The sequence below is a fragment of the Lithobates pipiens genome, unplaced genomic scaffold (genome assembly GCF_037356315.1).
Source record: "Lithobates pipiens isolate NorthernLeopardFrog02 unplaced genomic scaffold, aLitPip1_a1.2 Scaffold_16, whole genome shotgun sequence".
NCBI classification, from domain to species: domain Eukaryota; kingdom Metazoa; phylum Chordata; class Amphibia; order Anura; family Ranidae; genus Lithobates; species Lithobates pipiens.
Window position 1 is genome coordinate 193769245 of NW_027507748.1, and position 17559 is coordinate 193786803.

At 43.0% G+C, this 17559-nt stretch overlaps 1 protein-coding gene across 1 annotated transcript in view; it reads left to right on the forward strand.

The window, feature by feature from the left end:
- The window catches only part of OTC (ornithine transcarbamylase), a 139605-nt gene that overhangs the window by 32232 nt on the left and 89814 nt on the right, over positions 1 to 17559 (forward strand). Inside the window, exons 2-3 of the mRNA XM_077480865.1 lie at positions 3098 to 3227; positions 14222 to 14303. Coding sequence (XP_077336991.1) covers positions 3098 to 3227; positions 14222 to 14303 — 212 coding nt within the window. The remainder of the gene's footprint in view (positions 1 to 3097; positions 3228 to 14221; positions 14304 to 17559) is intronic.

The following is a 17559-nucleotide window of genomic DNA, read 5'->3' on the forward strand; positions in this document are numbered from 1 at the left end:
TTTATGTCACGCTGCTGATGTCAGTGCTCTCTATCACGGTGCTGGTGTCAGATCACTCTATCACGGTGCAGGTGTCATTGCTGTATGTCACACTGCTGATGTCAGTGCTCTCTATCACGGTGCTGGTGTCAGATCAGTCTATCACGGTACAGGTGTCATTGCCTTATGTCACGCTGCTGATGTCAGTGCTCTCTATCACGGAGCTGGTGTCAGATCACTCTATCACGGTGCAGGTGTCATTGCTGTATGTCACGCTGCTGATGTCAGTGCTCTCTATCACGGTGCTGGTGTCAGATGACTCTATCACAGTGCAGGTGTCATTGCTGTATGTCACGCTGCTGGTGATCATCTCCTGCACCCTCTTCTTTGCCTACCCTGACCTTCCCTCTCCTCCATTGTCTTCATGCGCTCCACAGTCCTGAATTGTCAGAATTTCACATATAAAAAAAGAATGCTTGTAGTTGTCGATCCCAGATTCGCCTCATACATGTGTTATGTCATTGGTCATGTGGTGGGACTATGTTTGCACAGCTAGTAATTATTTTGTGGCTGCAAATTTGACCTGTAGGTTTGCAAAGTTCGCCTCTCATTGAAGTCAATGGGGCCCGCCACGAACGTTACGGTTCGCGAACTATCGGCCGCGTTCGCGGTCCGCATTCGCAAAACATCCTGTCGGAAGTTCGTCCATCACTAATTGTCATCCATTCGTCTGCCTCTTCTGAGGTACTGATATTGTTGTGGTATTGCCACAATACATACAAAAGGTCTATTAAAACCTTCCAGCTTGGCCCAGTTTTGGAGGTTCAGGATGCTTTGCTGTGGTGGTAACAAACCATGGTGAAATAATAAAAGGTGCTCTACCACCATCACTAGAGGAAACTTCTGTACCTGAAAAAAAGTCATACAATTTGACCATTTAATGCAAACAAATATTCTCAATATGGGCTTTACTGTATTTAAAACAAATACGGTATATACATTTTTTGACCTAGTCTAGTGGGGGCCAAGATTAACATATTATATATGAAGAATATGTTTTTTTCTTAAGACTTTTGTTGTAAATTAATATTGTTTAATTCAGTTGCTCTTCCTCAAGTCAGTACTGCTGTTGCCCCAATTACATGTATATAGCTATTCACGTTGTCCCCATATTGCATGGCATGGTACATTTATAGCATCTATCTAGACATGATGCAATGTATTGGGCCCTAGGGTATAGCCTTGGGCAGAGGTGTAGCTTGAAGCTTGTGGGCCTTGATGCAAAAGCTGACCCGGCCCCCCCCCCCCATTACCATCTGCTGCTTTTACAGCGTTCTTGCCCCGTCACTCTGTCTCGGTGAAACTGGACACTCGGAGTGCCCAGGATCGGCCTTGGTGGGCCCCTGCGTTTACTGAATTACCTACACAAGGTGACGTAGCAAGCACTTTTCCCCACTGACATGGTGTAATCCAGAGCAGACAACCTCTGAGGAGTGGAGACCTACCTTAATAATATGAAAGTTATCACAGATCTCTGGGGTTCAGCATCCTTATTTAAGAAATTAATCAGCAAGGCAAAATTAATATTAGGGAAAACTTATGCTACTTTCACACTGAGGAAATTACTTTCACACTGAGGACGCTCTGCGTTATCAGTAAAGTGCCGTTCTGCATTAGCAGTAAAGCACTGATTGTTTAAACAAGAAGAGGTTAAAATGGCTGTGTTGCGGCGCATCCAACGCACTTTTCAGGCACTTCGGAATCGCTGCCTATTTAATACAATGGGCAGAGGCGGTTCGGGAGTGCTGTATACACCGCTCCCAAGCTGCCCCAAAGATGCTGCTTGCAGGACTTTTTTCAATGTCCCACAAGCGCACGGTCTAAGTCTGGGGAGGCATAAGAGGCAGTGAGCTTTACAGGCGCTATTTTTAGCGCTAAAACACCTGAAAACTGCCTCAGTGTTAAAGGGGTCTGAGAGAAAGAATAAAACAAATGACGCTGCAAAAATCTAAACTTAGCCCACCTTATTGGATATTGGCAGTCAGTAGAGCAATGGACAGGGTCCCCATTCTCACATCAGAGCCCTCATTTCACATCAGAGCCCCCATCATCATATCAGAGCCCCCATTATCACATCAGAGCCCCATTTCACATCAGAGCCACCATTATCACATCAGAGCCCCCATTTCACATCATAGCCCCCATTCACATCAGAGCCCTCTCCATCACATCAGAGCCCCCATTATCACATTAGAGCCCCCTCCATCACATCATAGTACCTCTCAACATCAGTCCCCATTTAGGGTTGGTGGAGGGAGGGGGCCCCTCAGGAGGTGTTAAGATCATTACATTACAAAACGTTTCTGTCTGTGAGTCTGTCTTGTATCTGTACTGGCAGGCCAGGTGCTATGTCAGTGTGGCTGTTCTAGTCTGTGCCCACATGAGAGAACTCTCCTGCACAGCAGCGTGTCTCTTACCAGGGTTACAGAAGCTCCTCTCCCAGGCTGCTAATTAACTCAGACTTCTCGCCTACAGCCAATGAGAGCAGGGGAGGGGTGTGGTCTGGGGTCTGGGAAGAAGGCAAACTAGAAGCTCTGGACTGGATTACAGAGCTTAGCTGGGGCCCAGGGAGACACAAGGCGGATCAGACCTGGATTCTGTTTCCAGGATTTTGTGTTTGAAAAAAAACAGCATGTACAAAGAGAGCAGGGAGTACAGGGTCGCTATGGCATCTCCTGCACCACTTCATGCTACTCCAGTGGTTTTGGGGTATTCTGGAAGTAGGATTGAGCATGGATAGGTTTATGCCTCACAAAGAACATTGAGCATTAGCACATCTCACTGTACTTGAACATATAGCCACTCTCTTGTGTGGAATATCAAAATTTTCTAAGGACGGTGTAGCATACTGTAATATTTTAGGATCCAAGGTACACAATAGTGCCCAACATAATTCCAGGTCCTAGCTGCACACTAGTTTTGTGTGTTTTCTTTCTGAATTTCAAAGCCAGTACTAAGGTGCTAAAAGCAGTCTTAAGAAATGAACATGTCAGAAAGTGAAGTAAAACCATATAAGCTCTACAGTTTGTTTGCAATAAATATAAATTTTTTATTACAGATTTTTCCAAACTCATTCACAGTTGAAAGGACGTGATCTATTAACCCTTAAAAACTACAGTGCTGAAGAAATCAAGTATCTTCTTTGGGTTGCAGCTGATTTGAAATACAGGATAAAAGAAAAGGGAGAGGTGAGAATGCACTTTGTTACCCCTAAGCCATGGCATACCTCCCAACATTTTGAAATGGGAATGAGAGACACCTACTAGCAAATGTATGTAGACATAGGACACGCCCCCTGTCACACCCCCTTAAAGGAGAATTAACCCCCAAAAAAAAGATTAAACCCACAAGTGCTTTTTTTTAACCACTACTATTCCTTTATATTGGCTTTTTACATGTAAAAATGCAGCAATTTAGAAATTGGATGAAAGGATTTGCACTTGGAAACATGTTTTGAAAGATAAAAATGTATTTTATATACAACTATATAGATCAGACCAAAATGAGGGACAAATGAGGAGGAAAGAGGGACATTGCCCCTAATCTCGGACAGTCCTTCGAAATCAGGGGCAGTTGGGAGGTATGGCCATGGTACTGTTACCGAGAAAAGCATAAATATATTGTCTATTAAACATTTCAAGATTAGGACTACGTTGTCTGAACCTGTGCATGGTTTTCATTACAGATGCCAAAATCATATTTTGTCATGATGAAATCTAATAAGTGTAAAATAATGTAGTCGTTTTGACATTTGAATGCATGTCTCTGGTTTTTACAGCTGGAAGTACCACAATCTGTTTTCAATAATTGAGTCTGTCATAGAGATTTCAGTACTTGCTGTCCAGTATCCTCCTCATATATCTGTTCAGGTTGTGAATAGTTTTCAAGTAAATTAACTCCTTGACAGAGTGAAGGATCAAGAGATTATATGAATGTCTGTGTCAGTATTATTTGAGAAAAACATCATGTGTGTGTAGGCATCAATACCATGCAGGTTAACACCTAGTACACTCATGATAAAATGTTGCCAAACTCAAGAGAACCTATGTTAACCTCTTTGATCAACAGTGGTTGTTGTCATATGCATTCAGAGCAAAACTGAACTAAAATTGCTCCCCTGTGGCTAAAAGCATATCCCAGCTATAAATCTTTGTGTATATATGTGTAGCACTAACCCCCGAAGGAGCTGCAGGTTTGATTGGGCTTACCGTTACCTTCTTCACCTCGATTTACTTCCAGGGGTTTCCCGTGGTAGATGGCCCACAAACTTTAGAGACTGATGACAGATTCGCTTAAAGGGATTTTTATTTGCAAAAACTTAATTAACGAACAGTCTCTTAGTATGGGATCAGAGGGTTAGGAGAAAAGTCCAGGTACTCTTAGTATCAAAGTCAACAATAAAGAACTTTATTGCTTTGACTAAATCCAGAGAATAGCCATTCACAGCTGGATGTTCACTCTAGTTGGATAGTCCCTCTCTCACAAGGCCTAGCAGTCAACAGGGTGCTTAAATTATGAATAAGTCTCTGGCACAGACTTTGTTGTAGAACACGTAGGAATAAATCTCTGCCACAGACTTTGTAGTAGAACATGTAGGAAACTAGGACTTGTAGAACACTCATGCGGTACCAGTATCTTTCAGCCGGTTCGGCAATACCCATGAGACTGGATTCACTTAGGTCCTTCAGCCTTACCAGGCTCTTACTAAGAAGCCAACCTGTGCGTAGCCTTCTTCTGAAGAGTCCTCCCCTGGATAGCTACGAAGTTGCTGGGCCTCTCCACAACCTGAGACAGTACCGGACCACCTCTAAATTCTTTCCTTAGTTTCCTTAGCCAGCCCCAAGACATAAAGTCGGGTGGATCCACACCCCAGGCCATAGCCTTCCTGGGGGCTGGTCAGGAGGACCAGGTCCATGGAGTCTGAACATACTTCTGGACCGGAACCCCGAACCATGCGACATCCACATCTTAAGTAACCTCTCCCAGAAAGCAAAGCAAGAGTGACATTCCCACTGGTCTGGCTCCGAGAGAAAGTAACCTTAAAGCACCCAACCAGACTGTGTTTCCATGCTTGCCAGAAGAGACAGTGCCCCCTATGGCCAGGCACAGTATAGTCCAGTCAGACTGATGCTGAGGTCAAAATTTGGAATAATTATACCCAAACCAAACTGCAGTTCAGGTGTAACATTAAATTTCAAAAAACATAGCGCATGCTCTTCATTCACAATAGCAGTGAATTTTGATATTGTTCACAGTGACAGCCCATTCGGCCAATCACAGGGCACCCGCTGGCTCAGAGCCCACCGCTATGTGACAGTGATAGCGGTGGGCCCAGGATCATGCGCACAGCCCCTCTAGATGGGGTCAAAACAAGACAGGTGGCAACCCTAGCTGGCTGGCGGGCGACAATTTGCCACCCCCCTGAAAGTGCCACCTGGAGCCTTCGCTCCATCAGGTCCCATGGTAGGGCTGGCCCTGGTGACAAGTGTCTAAAAAGGATGATTGAACAGTGTCAAGCTGTGTTACTTTAACACCTGAGTTGGCAAATTCTCAAAAAAAGCAGTTAACTTTAATAAAGTGCGATAGCCCAGTCCAAAAAAATACTTTTCATTTTAATGAAGACCAGTCAAGCTGAACTCCACTCCACACAATTAGGCCCCTTTCACACGGATGATCCGTTCAGGTCCGCCTGTCAGTTTTTCAGGTGGACCTGAATGGATGCTCCATAGAGGTCTATGGAGCGTCGGATGTCAGCGGTGACAAGTCCGCTGACATCCGACCCGCTCCGATCCGAAAAAGTGTGACGGAGGAAAAAGCAATTTTTCCATCCGTCATCGGATCGGATCGGGTGACAACGGCCACTGCGGTCCGTCGTCACCCGCTCTCCCCCATAGGGGAGAGCGGCGCTGTGACAGGTCCGTCCCTGCGCAGTGTGCAGAGACGGACCTGTCATCTTCCTGCTCAGCGGAGAACGCTCCGGTGATCCCCGCTGAGCAAGTGGATATCCACGGGGTGGATCAGCACTGATCCGCCCCGTGTGAAAGGACCCTTTCACAGCTAGCTACACAAAGTTAGCACAAATGAGGAATCAACTTCCCCGTTGAAAAAGGCAGTCCAGGTGACAAGTTTTCTTAAAATATTGACTTGTAGTCAGTTTTATTTTTAAAGGGTTGAAATAGAAACAAACAGAACAAAACAGAAAAAAAAAATTCTTATCATCCAGTTACTAACTAAACCATACAGATCCCTCTCTGGCAGGTGATTGGCTTCTCGCAGTCACCAACAAAACAAGCTTTTTGCAAACTGTCTTTCTCTTAAAGAGCAATTACCACATGCAGCTCTCTCATGTGGTTTCCCTGGGTTTCTCCCAAACTCGCTCATCCATGTCTTCATTGACCTTGCTTTGTGCACTGATCCAAATCATTTGGTGGATGGGGGATTATGGTGTGGGGTTGTCTTTTGGGGGGTTGGGCTTGGCCCCTTAGTTTCAGTGAAAGGAACTCTTAAGGCATTACCATACCAAGACATTTTAGACAATTTCATGCTCCCAACTTTGTGAGAACAGTTTGGGGGTGGCTCTTTCCTGTTCCAACATGACTGCGCACCAGTGCACAAACAAGGTTTATAAAGACATGGATGAGTGAGTTTGAGGTGGAGCAACTTGACTGGCCTGTACAGAGTCCTGACCTCAACCCAATAGAACACCTTTTGGATGAATTAGAGCTGAGTCTACGAGCCAGGCCTTCTCGTCCACATCAGTGCCTGACCTTACAAATGGAAGAATGATCAAACATTCCCATAGACACACTCCTAAACCTTGTGGACAGCCTTCCTAGAAGAGCTGAAGCTGTTATAGCTGCAAAGGGTGGGCCAACTCAATATTGAACCCTATGGACTAATACAGGGATGCCATTAAAGTTCATGTGCATGTAAAGGCAGACATCCCAAAAACTTTGGTAATATAGTGTGTGTGTATGGCTAAGCTAAACAGCGATAAGGGGGAAATCTCCATTTCTGGCTATTGCATTCAATAAGCACCTACAACTACCTGAATTCCTGAACAGTGAATGCATCTAAAAAGTTGAAGTCACTGTTCAGCTGACAATTTTCCACCTAGCTCAGCAGTTTTTAAACTGACATTGAAACGGACAGCACCACCCACATTTGAATTTCAGCTGATTCAGTTCAAAATTCTATTTCTGAATGAACTGAGGTCTAAGTTCAGTCAGTTACTGGAGATTTGCACTTTGTGGAAGAGGCAGGAACTTTCCCCATGATCCTTTTAACCAGTCTGCTCTCTGAACATAGTATTGCAGTCTAAATATTAAATATCATTTTCATTACCTTGAGATGGATCTTCCTCTCCCTAAAGTTTAGAGTTAGGATTGTCTACTGAGCCTTAGCAGATCATTACATTTGTTTTCCATCTAAACATGTCTTGTATATCCAAGTTTCCCTGAAGTCAAAGAGGAAAGGTACGCTAGGCGCAAGCCTTTCTCCTTTGACCACTTTGCTACTTGGTTTAATTCTCCTACTTTTTCAGGTTTCAGTTTTCACCTCTATATCAGTGAACTGTTCTTTTTATCTTCTTTAGAGGCCTATAGTTCTTAGGTACAGTCTTACCCTCCCTCCCCTCCTCCCGGGTTGATTGTGTCATAGTCTGTGACACAGGTTCTGCCCTCTCTTTTTAAAGAGGAAGTAAACCCTGATGGGTTTTACTTCCTCTTTGTTTCCCTGCAAAGGTAATGCATAGTAGCCCATTATGTGCCACTTACCTGACACAGGAGCCAGTGATGCCACCGCTGTGCCCTCTTCCACAAAGTGTCCATCTTCCTTCCGGGTATTGCGGCTCCGGCGCTGTGATTGACCGGAGCCACGATGACGCGGGAGCCGCTGCTAACGGCATGAGGTCAAAGTGGTCTTTAAGGGTTTACAACCACTTTAAGTTATTGAATTCTTCTATACTATGTATGGTATGATTTCCAGTTTGCTGAATTTCTTAGCAGATATCGCCTCCTTTCTGATATCCCGTCATTCTAAGATTATCTACTGTTTCTGTGTCCATAAGTGGACAAAAAGGAAATTATGATTTTTTTTTGCACTTACTGTACCATAAAATCTTTTTCTCCGTTGAAGGACAGAGGTCCTGCTTCTCTGTGTGTTTGGCCTTATGACCTGCTTATTCACAAAACTGGGACATGATGATTGGAGGTGGGGTTATATAGGGGGCTGACTTAATGTTTGTTGTTTGCCAGTGTCCAAACCCCCTAAAGGCAGTAGTATGTCTTAGGCCTTGTACACACGGTCGGACATTCCGATGGACAATGTCCGATAGGACCGTGTTGTCGGATAATCCGACAGTGTGTGGGCTCCATTGGAATGTTTCCGTCGGAGTATCCGACGGACCAAGTTTTCCAACTGGGCTATAAAATTTTCCGACAACATGATCCGATCGGACTTTGTCCGATCATGTGTAGAGAATTCCGATCGGACAAAGTGCCACGCATGCTCAGATCAAATTCCTAAACCAAAGCTATTGGCTACTAGCCTGAAAGTAGTCCCGTCCTAACCAAATAACGTCATCACGTTAAGTACGATCGGATTTTCTGACAACTTTGTCCGACTGTGTGTATGCAACAGTTTCGGACAAAATCCGTCAGACAAAATCCGCCGGATTTGGTTGTCGAAATGTCCGACCGTGTGTACAAGGGCTAAGTGGTCTAAGAATATTTACTATTTCTGGGTCCTTCATGGACTCCAACAAAAAGATCTTATGATAAGTACAAAAATTAGCAGTTAGAATAAGCTTCTTTAGAATGATACAAAACAGATTGCGAGAGCTGCATAAACATAGGGGATGATTTACTATGAGCAAATAGGCTGTTAATTTTGCAAGGGAATTGGCACTTTGCAAGGGAATTTTTCCTAGAACTTGGTGAATGAGGTAAAGCTCTGCTGACTTTCATCATCCAATCATGTGCTAGCAAAAATACTGTTTTGTTTATTTTACATACACGTGATTGGTATCCTTTGAAAAGTGAAACTTAACCACATTCATTAAGTTCTGAGGTGAATTCCATTGCAAAGTGCAACTTCCCTCTTAATGTGAATAGGCTATTTGCCTTTAGTAAATCAACCCCATGGACTCTTCACGGAAGTGTCTGTGTGGCTCGATCAGGGTAATGTGGCTGCATAGCATAGACTATTTTTAATTACTAGACTCTATAGCAACAGAGAGTCTACCTGACAATTACTATTCATTAAAACAGTTCAGAACACAAATCACTACTTGCTTTTATCCTCATAAACAGCATCCCTCTCAGTGAAGTCCAGGGTAGCTGTGTTAATACAGGTGAATAGCTGGAGGGATCTAAGGCCGAAGGGCACAGGGGGTTACCCCCTCACTATTACTACTGTACTTTGGTAGCAAATGAGAAGATGCTTCCCATGGTAACTGGGTCTTCTGGAGAAGCTGTTTGCTATTGGGCCCCGTCTGACTGACCCCACTACAATTATGACAATGGAGGTCCAGTCACCTGGCTGAAAATCACTTGCTCAGCCACCTTCTACCTACCTCTTCTGCTGTAGCCTCTCTGAACTGCTAAGGAAGGGAAGCAGAGATACTTATTATCCTTGGGCGTGTCTAGGAACCCAGGGGGTTGTGGAAAACGGTGTTAATGGGGCCTTTGCTTGCATCTGAGCATGGTGGGAGCTCTGCTACACTGCATTAATCTTCCCCTCCATAATCCATGGCACTGACACATGTGTCTCCACTGACCACTACTGCACTGAGGCACATTTTTTCATACCTCAACCTCCACTGTACCAAATCACTCATCCACAGACCACCATTGTACTAACACGGTTCTCTATAGTCCACCACTGTACTGATGCCCTTTTTCACAGACAGCTTCTATACTGATATACTTCTCCAAAGACAGCCACTGTACTGAAGCACTTCTTTACAGATTGCTGTACTGACACATTTCTCCCAATTAGCCACTGCACTGACACATTTCACCCCAGGCAACAACAACACACTATAGAATAGACAACCACTGTACTGACACACTTCTAAACAAACCACAACTGTACAGACACGTTTCTATTTATTCCAATGTAACAATATATGATGTACCACAGACTATTGCACTATGTACATTGTGCTACACATTACATTCCACAGCCATGGCAGTAGAAATCAGGTATTTCATCTACTTAAACAGATAAGGCACAATTTTTATAGTATTATGAATATCCTTTGTGGAACTACATATGAAAAGCAGTTCTTGCTACACTCTCTTCCCCTCCATACTCCAGTTCTGCTGTCTCCTTTTGCCCCATTCTACAATCTAGGTTAATGGCCCCCTTTATTTCCCTTTTTGCCAAATTCCAGTATCACTGTCTTTTTTCCAATGCCCTGCTCTACACTCTGGTCTAACTTTCTCTTTTTTCCCCATCTCCACTCATTGGTCTCACTCCACCTTTTTTTCTCTACTCCACAATCTAGTCCTGTTGTTTTCTCTCCTGACATTCACATTTTGTCGCTTGGCTCCCCCACAATCTTGCTGCTTCTCTCCCCTCAAGGAGTTATTAAATGAAGCCTTGTTCCTTTGAAGTTAAAATGGAGCAAACGGCTGTGTTTAATTTGCTTTGCATCTCAATAGGACTGGCTGCGTCCAAAAGCACACAACACAAATCAGGTCAAATACAGTTATAGAATTGTCATCGATTGACATCTACATGATCCCTTTAACAGACCAGTAAGAATGTAGGCAGGTGCTTGCCTGCCAGTAGATGGCTCTGTTGCTATTATGCATTGGAAGGGGAAGATCATAAGCAGGTATTTGCTTCCCTTTTAGAGGAACTCCTTCTGTAGTGATGTTGTGGGTGCAGTTAGTGGCCCTTTATAGGCAAGTTGTGGATGGAGCCCAGTGAGAGTAGGGTATGGGAACAGGATAAATTGGGTGTGTCAAGATGTAAACTTGAGTTATAGCTGCTGTAAAGCTTGAGTGGTACAGAACATGTTGGGACTATCTTGAGTCACCTTGTCTATCCCTGACCTCATTCTGCAGGTTCTGTAGATTGGTGTGTTTGGCTTTGGGCCTGTGCAAGAGTCCTCTAATGTGTGTGGTAGCAGATAACATCAGGGAATGTGCCTGGCCAGGCAGGACTAGTGAGTGAACATTGTCAGAGTAACAGTATGCTGATGGAAGGACCATGCCACCTCTAATGGTGTACGATGACCTTGAGTTCAAGGACTATCATACTATTGAGAAGTTGTCCCATTTCTGTTGTGTTTCCTAGAAGAGGGATAAAGGGAAGATGGATTATGTTGTATAATTGTGCTCTGCTCTGATAAGACTGCTGCATGATAATGTGATTGCTGTTAATATTCTGCACTAGAGGTCTGCCAATATGTCAATGTTTTTATTGAAGAAGAAATAATTGCAGTAAAGTGGTGAAAATGTATGTGGGAGTGAACATTCCTTTATTTCTATGTGGGCCTGTGGTTGGTGATGTTGTGAGCGAGTCTATGGCCAGGAGATGTGTCAAAGATGGTGGACCCAAGGCAGGTATGTCGAGGTTCTTTCAAAAAAGAGGGGCAGGACCTGTGACAGCTTAGAATATAAATAATCAGGATAGTTTGGCCCAAGAAGTGAGTTGATATGGGTTCTAGTTAAAATGGGTTATCAAACCTTTGGGGAAAAATGTCCTCCAATTGGAAGCTAGAGTTATCTGAGTTTATTATTGTATACGTATACAATAATAAGCTTATTACTTGCAAAATACATATTCTTTATTGCCTCTTAAGTCCACTGGCACATAGGGAAAAATCTGCTGCTTGCATAACATATTAACTTGTCAAGGTTATTAGGCCTGTAAGATGTTAGCTTATGCCAACCACATTTCTATTGACCTCAGGGGTCCTCTGATTTGCAAGTGCTCAGAACCTCAACTTGTGACACCAAGTTCTGGAGGAGCTCCTTCCTCCAAGACAGGCCACAAAGTCCACAGGCTGTATTCTTTAGGTTCCACCTACAGTCTCGTTACAGGGACCCTATCAATAAGTTATCCAGGCAGAGGCTATGAGTGGAAGATACAGCACTTACTTATATGCCTTCCATGGAGATGACAGACACCAGGCACACCACCCCTCACTTTACAGACAGAGACCACTTTAGTGCTAAGTGCCCTCCTCACCCTCGGCAAGAAGAGGGTATAGTCACATTTTCTTGAAAGAAACATTAAGCTTTACTCCAGAAGATATTAAACTTTACAGTCTTTCCATTTAAGAAAAACAATCTCCATCATAGAGGTTAAACAAGGATCATTCAACAAAGCAAATATTTTCCACCTTTCTGGGTGACTCAGGAGCTCACTTAGTCTCTCTTAAGGGTTGCTTCTAAACTCAGATAACTCTAGCTTCCAATTGGAGGACATTTTTCCCCAAAGGTTTGATAACCCATTTTAACTAGAACCCATATCAACTCACTTCTTGGGCCAAACTCTCCTGATTATTTATATTCTAAGCTGTCACAGGTCCTGCCCCTCTTTTTTGAAAGAACCTCGACATACCTGCCTTGGGTCCACCATCTTTGACACATCTCCTGGCCATAGACTCGCTCACAACATCACCAACCACAGGCCCACATAGAAATAAAGGAATGTTCACTCCCACATACATTTTCACCACTTTACTGCAATTATTTCTTCTTCAATAAAAACATTGACATATTGGCAGACCTCTAGTGCAGAATATTAACAGCAATCACATTATCATGCAGCAGTCTTATCAGAGCAGAGCACAATTATACAACATAATCCATCTTCCCTTTATCCCTCTTCTAGGAAACACAACAGAAATGGGACAACTTCTCAATAGTATGATAGTCCTTGAACTCAAGGTCATCGTACACCATTAGAGGTGGCATGGTCCTTCCATCAGCATACTGTTACTCTGACAATGTTCACTCGCTAGTCCTGCCTGGCCAGGCACATTCCCTGATGTTATCTGCTACCACACACATTAGAGGACTCTTGCACAGGCCCAAAGCCAAACACACCAATCTACAGAACCTGCAGAATGAGGTCAGGGATAGACAAGGTGACTCAAGATAGTCCCAACATGTTCTGTACCACTCAAGCTTTACAGCAGCTATAACTCAAGTTTACATCTTGACACACCCAATTTATCCTGTTCCCATACCCTACTCTCACTGGGCTCCATCCACAACTTGCCTATAAAGGGCCACTAACTCCACCCAAGATCCCCAAGACTTTTGGGACAACATTCTGTGGACCGATGAGACAAAAGTGGAACTCTTTGGAAGGTGGGTGTCCAAGTATATCTGGCGTAGAAGGAACACTGCATTTCATAAAAAGAACATTATACCAACAGTAAAATATGGTGGTGGTAGTGTGATGGTCTGGGGCTGTTTTGCTGCTTCAGGACCTGGAAGACTTGCCGTGATAAAAGGAACTTTGAATTCTGCTGTCTACCAAGAGATCCTGAAGGAGAATGTCCGACCATCTGTTCGTGTACTCAAGCTGAAACGAACTTGGGTTCTGCAGCAGGACAATGATCCTAAACACACCAGCAAGTCCACCACCGAATGGCTGAAGAAAAACAAAATGCAGACTTTGGAGTGGCCTAGCCAAAGTCCTGACCTGAATCCTATTGAGATGTTGTGGTATGACCTTAAAAAGGCCATTCATGCTCGAAAACCCTCTAATGTAACTGAATTAGGACAATTCTGCAAAGATGAGTGGGCCAAAATTCCTCCAGGACGCTGTAAAAGCCTCATTGCACGTTATCGCAAACGCTTGGTTGCAGTTGTTGCTGCTAAGGGTGGCCCAACCAGTTATTAGGTTTAGGGGGCAATCACTTTTTCACACAGGGCCATGATGGTTTGGATTTTTTTTCACCTTTAATAATAAACACCTTCATTTACAAATTGCATTTTGTGTTTACTTGTGTTGTCCTTGACTATTGTTTAAATTGGTTTGATGTTCCGAAACACTTAAGTGTGACAAACATGCAAAGGAACAGGAAATGAGGAAGGGGGCAAACACTTTTTCACACCACTGTATTCATAGTCTATGTATACAATGTATTTGCAACATGTCATCTTTTCTAACTCTAGAACAGCTAAACTCCCAATGTACCTTTTGTTTCTAGTATTTGCCGCTGCTACAAGGAAAATCTCTTGCTATGATATTTGAAAAGAGAAGTACCAGAACTAGACTTTCTACAGAAACTGGTAAGAGTTGTTACTTTATCTCTAACGCAGATGTTTCAATTATCTTTAGCCAGTGGCTTAATGCATTTATATTTTTTACAGCAACATATGCCATAGCCTCCTAGCATGTGCTTAACAGCTGTCTTTTAGAACATCTGTATTATTCAGGCAATATGCCAACCTTATTTAATTATATATTATATCATGAATTTTTGGTCAGTATTGTGGCTGTGCAGTCTTGTGGTTACTGTTCAATGCAGTTTGTAATCTGTCCCCCTTTTCCCAAACCTGTGCTTTTGTGCAGTTTCCTTTTACAATCCAAAAACATATATGTTAATTAGCTTACAATTGAATTTTCCAATGTTTATATTTATGAGCTCCACTGCGGATGTAATAAACTCCACTATTTCACACATCAAACCCAAATGACATGTAAATGTTATTATGTGAATTTATTTCATTACAAATATTGCACATATCATATAGTGTCATTTTCAGAGATCAGCTTATACTTCCATAACTTCTATCCTTTGATTTCTGGGACTGATTTATTCTGATATACTCTTTCTTCGGATTATCTATCTCAAATGCTATCGTTACTGCTGTAGAACCCTCCTAGTTAGGTTACCAGGTAAAATTCCTTTTTGGGCTACTTGTGTAATCAAGTGAGCAGAGATTATTTGGTTTGTCTGTTCAGGGTTTCACGGGCTAGGGGTTTGATTGCTTCCCCCTGCCTCTAGAAAAAGCTTCCAGAGCTTAGGGAGTTAGAATTGAAATAACAAGCCTGAATATTGATTAGGGCCTAGCCAATCCCAGGGAAGGTGCACCCAAATGGTGGCTGGGCAGCTGATAAATAGTCTGAAGTCCTGGAGAGCTTGTCTTTTCTCAGGAACTCGAGTTCCCAGCCTCAGAGGGACCTGTTGCCCCTGAGGCAGCTGGGACCTAGAAGCAGCTTGGATCTGACTGCAAGCATTCTTCAAGGTATTTGGTCTGGAGAAGGATTGTTACTGTCACTAAATGGTGTCTGGAGGAGGCTGGAAGGAGGCAGCGGCCCTGGGGACTTGTGAGTAGAGACTCTAAGTGATCCCTGTGATTGTGTAGTGTCTTCAAGATATCACTGTGTACCAACAAGTATACATTGGAGAAAGGTAACCAGATGCCAGTGTATTTTGCCACCCCCTATAGTCTTCAGCTGTTTGGGAGTAGACTGTTTTGTATTCACATTTACTTTGGGAGAAGATTGTCCTCTATTATTTGCTAATTGTTTTTTGAGTATCTCATGCCCTGATCCCTCTTCTGTTTCAAGTTTTTCAAGCAATAAATCGTAGCCTCCCTGGCGGTATGATTATGTGAGATTTTTGAATCTCAAGGTGGTACTTTTTTTGCATAGAAATTTGGTGTTTATATATTGTTGGCCTGTAATTCTTAGGAATAACACACTTAAATCTGTCCTAGACATCCAGTGTATGATAAAGTTTGAAACATGAAATCATAAATTAAAATATAATACATAAATATAAATAATTATAAAAAAATATAATAATAATAATAAAATTAATTTCCCCACGATTCACTATCGCTCAATTCTGCAAGTGTTCTAATTTACTATCGCTATTTTCTAGCTGGTCTAAAACCACTTTTGGCATAAATGGACACTTTTTGGTTGCCATAGACAATCTCAAGTGTCTAGGCAGAAATAACAGTATATATATAATATAAAAGTGCATGCAGGGCACTGGACAAAGCACTAGGGACAAAAGGGAGGTGAAATGATTTTATACAGTAATGCACTCTGTAAGATTAAGTGTACTGTATGTGTTCTGTTTTTTGTACTTTTTGAATTTGCCGCTGGACTCTGCCCCATGCGTCCCAATGCTCACAGCAAACAGAGCATGGAACACAGAGCATTAGGCGGCTGATCCGACGGAGGACACAGCGGGGGGGGGGGACGACATTGCAGGATCCTGGTGACAAGGTAAGTATGCTGTACCAGGATTCTGCAATGCAATCCCAAGTGTGGCTCTGGGTTACCGCTAATGGTACTGAAGTTTAACCTTGAGCCACACACGGGAATACCACCAGGAATGCATAGAATGCATTAATATAAAAAAACTTCTGCCTTTACACCCACTTTAAGCTTTGGCAAAAAAAAAAAACCTGGAAGCTTCTATGCAGAGCTGCACCAGATTTTGCACTCTCCGGTTTTAGTAAATAAACCCCGCTGGCTCTTCAGCACTAATTTTACTTCCAAGTAGGGATGAGCCGAACACCCCCCGGTTCGGTTCGCACCAGAACTTGCGAACGACCCCCGCGTTCGGTACGAACGTTAGAACCCCATTGAAGTCTATGGGACTCGAACGTTCGAATTGGAAAGTGCTCATTTTAACGGCTAATATGCAAGATAGTGTCCTAAAAAGGGTTTGGCGACCTGCCTCCTGCCTCAGGGGACATGGGTCACTGCAAAAAAAAGTTTTAAAAACTACCGTTTTGGCGGGAGCACTGATTTTAATGACGATTAAAGTGAAAAAAAAAAAGTGAAATATTCCTTTAAATATGGTGCCTGCGGGGTGTCTGTAGTATGCCTGTGAAGTGCCACGTGTTTCCCGTGTTTAGAACAGTCCCTGCACAAAATGACATTAAACGGAAATAACACCATTTAAAACTGCTTGCGGTTTTAATGTTATATCTGGTTCCTGCAATATGGTTGAAAATCATTGAGAAACATGGCATGGGTAGCCCTCCCTGCCCATTACCAGCCTATTTGGGTCTTGTACGCATATTAAGGGGAACCCCGTACCCATATTAAAAAAAGGAAATGCGTGTGGCCCCCAGGCCCTATATACTCAGAACAGCAGTATACAGGCGGTGCAAACAAGACAGGGACTGTGTAGGTTTGTTGTGTTAAGTTGAATCTGTTTGTCATTTTCAACCGGTACATTTTAAAGTGTAGCTCCAGTCAAAAAAACTATCTTTAAGCTTTTTGGAAAACATAGGGAAGGGTTATCACCCCTGTATAATTTGTTTTGTCGTCCATCTTTTTTCATCTCACTTGCTGCTGTCTCCTTGCGTTTGCAAGTAGGAGATGTTTGTAAGTTGGATGTTTGAAAGTAGGGGCCTGCCCTATATTATAGCGGTATGTACTGGGTACAGAGCACGCAGACAGCACGCACTATCTCCTAACACTACTGACTGCAAGCTCTATTATTAACCACTTGTTAGCCCAATGTTTGCATAAAGTGAAAGATGAAGTTATGCTGAGTAAATAGATATCAAACAT